The sequence below is a fragment of the Macrobrachium nipponense genome, chromosome 3 (assembly GCF_015104395.2).
Source record: "Macrobrachium nipponense isolate FS-2020 chromosome 3, ASM1510439v2, whole genome shotgun sequence".
Lineage (NCBI taxonomy): Eukaryota > Metazoa > Arthropoda > Malacostraca > Decapoda > Palaemonidae > Macrobrachium > Macrobrachium nipponense.
In genome coordinates, this window is record NC_087202.1 from 113,615,863 (window position 1) to 113,623,362 (window position 7,500).

General features: G+C 38.7%; 1 protein-coding gene across 5 annotated transcripts in view; it reads right to left on the reverse strand.

The window, feature by feature from the left end:
• The window catches only part of LOC135221983 (angiopoietin-4-like), a 28,704-nt gene that overhangs the window by 11,232 nt on the left and 9,972 nt on the right, over positions 1–7,500 (reverse strand). For 2 of the 5 annotated variants that reach the window (XM_064260080.1, XM_064260081.1), the window contains 5 exons: positions 7,359–7,430; positions 6,839–7,005; positions 6,256–6,382; positions 5,606–5,721; positions 4,267–5,063 (listed from right to left, as the gene is read on the reverse strand). In XM_064260080.1, coding sequence (XP_064116150.1) covers positions 4,846–5,063; positions 5,606–5,721; positions 6,256–6,382; positions 6,839–7,005; positions 7,359–7,430 — 700 coding nt within the window. In that variant the 3' untranslated portion in view covers positions 4,267–4,845. Of the gene's footprint in view, positions 1–4,266; positions 5,064–5,605; positions 5,722–6,255; positions 6,383–6,838; positions 7,006–7,358; positions 7,431–7,500 lie in introns of those variants that run through there. The other 3 variants (XM_064260084.1, XM_064260085.1, XM_064260082.1) reach the window with 2 other exon arrangements.

Below are 7,500 nucleotides of genomic sequence, written 5' to 3' on the forward strand. Positions count from 1 at the left end.
CGTCATTATTGGCAACGAATCTAGTAGATTTCTGCTCTATTCTTAGGTAATTGTTGCGTCTTGTAATTTCCCGTAGAAGGAACAATTGCGCTAGTGCGCCTCACATGATGCACTGTAGACATGATCAAACGGCGTTTGCAGCGTCTCTTCGTCACCTAGCCATTCCCCACTTTTTACCCTTTTACTTTACCTCCATTCCTACTTACTTTCCTCAGTCTTCTTCTTCTTATTTCCCACCGTTATCCCTATATTAAGGGGTCAGTACGCTGATGCGCCTTCTCCACTGCATGCATCAGGCATGGTTTATTGCTTGGCAAAGGGGTTTTTACAACCGCGTGCCCTTGCTGTCATCAATCACAGTTCTTGGCGGTGGGCTTAGCCTTTGACTAAAAAGTTCACCTGCAAAGCAGCAGCTTCCACAGTTATTGGCGGTCGGCCTAGCCTACTAATAAAAAGTAAGACTGCAAGGCAGCAGTTCCCACAGTTATTGGCGGTGGGCCTGGCCTTTTACTAAAAAGTAAGACTGCAAGGCAGCAATTTCCACGGTTATTGGCGGTGGGCTTAGCCTTTTACTACAAAGTAAGACTGCAAGGCAGCAGTTTCCACAGTTATTGGCGGTGGGCTTAGCCTTTTACTACAAAGTAAGACTGCAAGGCAGCAGTTTCCACAGTTATTGGCGGTGGGCTTAGCCTTTTACTAAAAAGTAAGACTGCAAGGAAGCAGCTTTCCTTTTAGTCGCCTCTTACGACACGCAGGACCTACGGTGGTAGTATTCTTACACCCCTACCACTTACTTTCTTCAGTCCTGTTCTCTAACCTCCCTAGCCATTACTTCTCGCTGCAAATGCGGGAGTTTTCTCCCAGTTCCCATTTAGCCCCTTGTGCTTCATCTCCTTTATTTTCAGGATCTGTTTTATCTTGCTGGCCAACATCTTCAACCGCCATTTTCACTGTCTTAACCGCTGAATGGCCAAAAGTGCCGCAATGCTTGGCACGGCAGCCAAACTTTCATAGAGTCAACTCAGTCTGTACATTGAAAAGTAAAGATAATGTTAGTGCTCTGTGAAACTCCAAAGTAAAATGATGGGTACCTGGCAGAATAGGATGATTAACCTCTGGCGATGTATAATTTGCTAGCGCCTGAAAGCTTACAAGAGTTAACTCCTAATAATACGTAATGAAATGTTATATTATTCCTTAGCTTAAAACAGCTACCAGGTTTCAAAGAGATATCAGGGTGAAACTTCCTTTCATTATTACATTCTTCATCTAAAATTCTTCTATTCTTGCCTGTAACAAATATCAGCAACCTCTTATCCGAGTTTAATTAATTCCGTGAAAACACTCACCATTACTTCGGTAAACCGACATTAGCAAAACATAATAGGCGCTAGCATGATACAAAGCATTTTTTATATGTATACATACATATGTATACACACACACGCATATATATATCATTTATATAAATATATAAACACACACACATACATATATATATATACATACACACACACACACACACACACACACATATATATATTATATATAATATATAGTATATATATAAATATATATATATTGTGATCTTCCATTCACAAGTAAATTACTGAAGTGTAATGATGTCGAAATGCTTAGCTAAATCATCTTTCTTTAATTAAATATCATTCCATTTTAAAACGTATGGCATGATTGATAACGTGGATGCTGCAAAGAGTACATACGTACACACATACATACATACATAATATATATATAATATATATAATATATATATATATATGTATATATATATATATATATATATACATATATATATACATATATATGCGTGTGTGTGTGTGTATACATATGTATGTATACATATATGAAATGCTTTGTATCATGCTAGCGTCCATTATGTTTTGCTAATGGCGGTTTACCGAAGTAATGGTGAGTGTTTTCACGGAATTAATTAACTCGATAAATTGCTGATATTTGTTACAGCAGAATAGAAGAATTTAGATGAAGAATGTGATAATGAAAGAGAAGTTTCAGCCCGATATCTCTTCGAAACCTGGTAGCTGTTTTAAGGTATATATATATATATATATATATATATATATATATATATTATATATATATATATATATATATGCAATCTCTAAAAGGTCAATGTATTTTGGAAGTAATCTATCGACTCACTAACCGCGTATGTAATATCTCACATTTAAATGTAAATCATCTATTTAAACTTTGTCTCATGCAATGGATTTTCCGTACTGTATTGCTCTATATATATAGATGATAACAAATCTATCATTTACAAGAAATGATGGATGAATCAAGCATGAATAATGAATAACAAGTCAGTGGCAAGAAACCCCCTCTCAGACAGCCCTGAGGCACGAGATGCTAATGACACTCCGAAGTAATGTTTCTTTTCAAATGGAAATGTTTCCGAGACGAAGCTCCACTAATAACAATTTTACTCTGGGCTGAGTGGTCGCGGGAGAGCGCTTTGTATCCTGAATTCTCCCGCGTGCGCCTAGTTTCCGGACATTAGCGATCGTCGCAAGTAATTCTGCATTTCGGTCACCAACAAGCATCGCAATTCTTTCTAAGTAATGTATTTTATTCCTTATTTGCACTTGCTTCGTGGTAATAAATCTATACTTATTTATGACCATGGTTATGGACTTCTCGTAAATTTGGACTATTGTTATCTTCTTACGCTCCTTATTCTTGCAAAATCGGTATTGCTCTTTGGGGTTGCCCCAGAAATTCCAGCTAGACTCAGCATGAAAAAATAAGCTAAATGAACAATCAGAGAAGAACCACAAGACGTAGCTTGCAGATGGTAAGAAGTACTAACTATTTACTTTTACCCATTGCTTTTATAAAATTCTTATCTGGTGTTTTGTTCGATATTAGTTTCAATCATAGATCCATTATTCTATGAGTAATCTCATTCTGAGCTCGTCTCCTTTTCTCATAATTCATCTCTGACTTTAGTTTGTCTGTCATTGATTTTCTGTTTATAACTTTCAGTCTTCTGCTCACATATTCACCCTCTATAACCCTTTTTAATAAGCCTCTCTCCTCTAGATGTGGATGCAGCCTATCTTTGCCTCAGTCTATCTTATTTAGTCCCACTCCAACCCTTCCCTTCTGAGTACCTGTTCATTGTTCTTATATTTTATTCAGCTTCATTCATGCCTCGAGAGATAGACGTTTTCATACCTTGAGTCCTTCTCCAAATCTATATTTTTCAATTGTATGTGCCTTTGCTACACTGCAGCTTAGAATTCACCTTCTGCTTGCCAAGGTTGAATTTCTCTTTTACCTCTGTTTCTGTATTCCTATTTCTTATAGCAAGGTTCTCGTTCTGGTCTGTTTGCTTCATTTCTATTCCCATCTGTTTCCTTTCCCTACATCTCCGTCGTGAGTTTCAGAGTATTTTTGTCCACTCTTTCATCTCTTGGCGACAACTGCAGAGGGTCGAGTTTTCCCGCTGGCCCGGTGTGGCCGCTCACAAGATACATTTCAAATTGCCGCGGGAACCTCTTCCCTGCAACTCCACGCTCGCTGCGTCTGGTGTGGCTTCACCCTTTTAGATTATGGTCACAGTTTGTAGCTGCTACAGGACACTTCCACAGTCTTCCACTTCGTTTATTCATCTTTGTCTTAACCGGACGAAAGCAGTGTGATACTTCTTTAACCCAGGACTATTTTATGATTGGTTTGCCACTAATCCATATCTGATTACTAATTAATTTTTAGTAAGCATTTATAACTTAATATTCGGGAGTAATCATAACCCAATGTAGGTTATTAATAAGCCATTTACAAAAAAGCCACATCTTATAAACTAAACACTTCGCTATGTAGGTGAGGATGGGGTGATCTTAAGTACTGGAACTGAATTCGAATAACTTAACATATATCTCCCTTGGTAGCTTTCAGAACAAGTCAACTGGCTTCCTCTGTATCAACGTTTAAGGTCTGAATCCTAGCCGGGCCAGATACACTTATAATTTTACGCATAAGTTCTTAGCAAGGTAAAGTGAATTCGGTAGTAAACGTATTTGTGGTTTATATATATATATATATATATATATATATATATACATATATATATATATATATATATATATATATATATATATATATTTGTGTGTGTGTGTGTGTACGTGTGTTTACACACACACACATATATATCTGTGTGTGTCTGTGTGTACATATACATGAAGGAGGATATATCTATGAAAATGAGTACACCACTAATGAAATGATTTTCTCAAGTTCAGACACATTAGATACATTACGCATTACCAAATGCATTACAAATTCTTCCCAAAATTATTCTAAACAAAACTGAACTTCTTTTCCTGTTAATATGTCCATGAAATACACTCAGGGGAAGACAGTGATGGTACACTAAATTATATATCAGATATCTTCTTGTTCTGACATGACATCTGGTTGAGTGTGACAGAAAAGAAAAACCAGGAGATATTCCTGGCAAACCATCCCGGGTATTTATTTAGTCTTTCTTTCTGAGATTGAGGCAAAGGCCAGTCAGTATCAGGCTGAAGAGGGGTAGACTGAAATGGTTTGGGCATGTTGAGAGGATGGATGGGAAGAGCGACCCCAGGAGGTCACTGAGAGCAGTACAAATAGGAAGAACACCGCTGGGAAGGCCAAGAACGAGGTGGATAGACATAATTGTCAGAGATCTTGAAGATGAAATCCAGAACCTAGAGGAAGCGAGGGAAATGGCTCGGGATAGAGGCAGGTGGGGGGGAACTGTATCAGCCTTATGCCGCTGGCCAGTGGCGGGAAGATGAAGTAAGTAAAGTATCTTTAAGGGCAGCTGTGACACTTGTTGGCGTTCAGAAAAATAGTCTTGACGAACGACTCACAGATGACAGGGCGGATCTTGAGTTGCAGGAAAACGGCAGTGTCCTGCTGATTGTTGAAGCAAGAGCTGGTGAGTCCTTCACTTCGGGAGGCCGTTGGGTGGATAAGATTATTGCACCGGTAGTGCCAGAAGCCCCCTCCTTCCGTGACAGCGCAGTTTCCTGGCGGAGGGGCGTTTACAAGGAGAAGCAGTCAGATATTTGGGAATCTAAATCCTGGGCAAAGAAATGCTGCCAACTCTTTCAGATTGTTTCTCGGGTTTCCAGTCACAGTGGAAGAGCTTTGGATACTCTAGTGGGAGGGTTTTGAAAGGAAATTTGTATTGAATTATTTATGTGTTAGGTGAAGTGCTTCTTGCATTCTACTAAATGTTCTGTTTTAATTCTGTGAGCTTTTTTATACTCTTCGAATTTCAAAAGTTGTTACGCAAATTATGAAGGAGGCGAACTCCAAAAAATTCTTCGAAACGTTAAGAATTTATCTCTTAATAACCAATGCACTTAAGCGGGCGCGCACACATACACACACACACACACACACACACACACACACACGCAAACACACGTGCACAAGCAAGCAAGCACGCACCAAACACTTGTTTCATCTTTTTTTTTTTCGCTTAACTGAAGGATTTTCAGATGGCAAGACGAAAAGACATCATGGCCTACAAACAAGTTTCAAGACCTTGGGGGGAAAAGATTACCTGTCGTTTCATCATTGTCCCTGTCGTAAGTGGTGAAGAGCAGTCCATTAACGTTTGGGAGGCAGTTGGATCTTGTAGTGCTTTCAGCTGAGTACGAAGACAAGGAAAGCCTAAACCTACAAAAAAAAAATTAGTAATAATAATACAGAAAAAAAAAATAAAAACAGAATAATGATAACTTTCAATATGTAGTTCTGACGAGATCGAAAAGGTATTTTTGCATAAATTAAGTGTGTCTTTGTAACTTAAATGTGTTAGTAGACTTTAATGCCTTGCGTGATGGTAAACACTCTTTAGACCACACTGATTAAATCACTTATAAAATGTAAACGAATGAAGGGAATTGTACATTCTTTAAGCGAATGGCATTTAAGATTGATCACAGTGCTCTTTACTATTCGTGGAAATAGTAAAGAGAGGAAGAAACAGTAGGGGCCACCACTATAATAAAAAAAAAAAAATCTTAAGAAACCTATCCAACAAAATATCTATTACAAAAAACAGGTGTCAGCTACGGTTCAGCTCACCAATGAATTTTTTCCAGAACAATTTCTAGGCAAATGTCGTCAGACGAACCGGTCCTTTTTTTAATTTTTTTTATTTTTTTATTCCAGTACCCATTGCACAAGCCGACTTGCCCCGGTGCTTACCTGTTGGCTTCAGTGGATACCCTGAAGGAGCCCCAGGCTCCAAATTTGACATCGCCAGAAGACAGGTGGGCGTCCATGCGTAGAGCGTATTCCCTGCTGGAGGTCATTGCATGAAGGTGCACATTACCTGGTGATGGTAGAAACTGGTCGATAACTATGCTTGCGAGGGAAAATCTAAAATGATTAAGCGCAGACAATGAGAATGGTGAGATAAATGGCTGCATTTATGGATTATTCACCTAATTCAGTCTATGAACCTCATGTATGCTTTGAAATAAATGTGTTGTCATCTGATTACTCAGCTATGTCGGTTAAATGATTGAAAAAATAAACATCTTAATATCAAAATCTTTTGGCTCTGTATTATAGATTCTAGCATCATTTTCCTTTTTTTATTTTTTCTATTGATATCTACGCTATCCGTACTAACCCTATTTGAATTTCTATCGCAACAGAGCATCTAGACATGAGACTATTTGCTCGAACAAACAGGTTCTTAAACACGATCTAAAAGATGTGTCGTTTTCTGTCTCAAAATGACGCACTGCAACTTTTTGAGTTAAATGGACACCCGTCTCCTTACCCAGCCAAAATTCTCCCGAAGCGTCACCAAATCCAGACCTGTATTCGCTCCAGGACCTGTTGAAGCCCAGGGGAATATCGCCAGGTTGCCTGGCCATGAACACAGTCCAACCTCCACCATCTGTCTCCATGTCGCAATAGACTCGCAGAGGTTCGCCGCATAAACACCTGTCACAGAAAGATTGGCTTGAAATTACAAATGAAGTCTGTCTTACCTGTTGTCCGCATGGCTTGATGGGACACACAAAGGAACTTCACGTAACGTTTGGATCTGAATGCCATCTTGACTTATTCTTTCTCTAATACAAAATTCACTATGTAGATAATGCTTCATTGTAAAGAAGTTTATTTATTTTCACAGACAACTCCAGTCGGATCAGTTAACACTAACCGCGTGAAACTGGCCAAACTAAAGTAGGTCCACTTGCTTTTCAGTGCTCCCAAGGAAGGTCACAATTGAAAAATAAAGGGAATGGCTTTAGATTCATACTTCAAAGGGAGGGCAGGACAATTAAACTCACGTGAAGGGATAGATCTCGTAGATTCCGCTCGTTTTAGCGCCCATAACGAAGTGGTCTGCACAATCGGCTGGTCTGGAATCGTGAATAATAATTGCAACTCTCAACTTGAACACAAGCTTGCAAAAATAATGATCAAAATAAA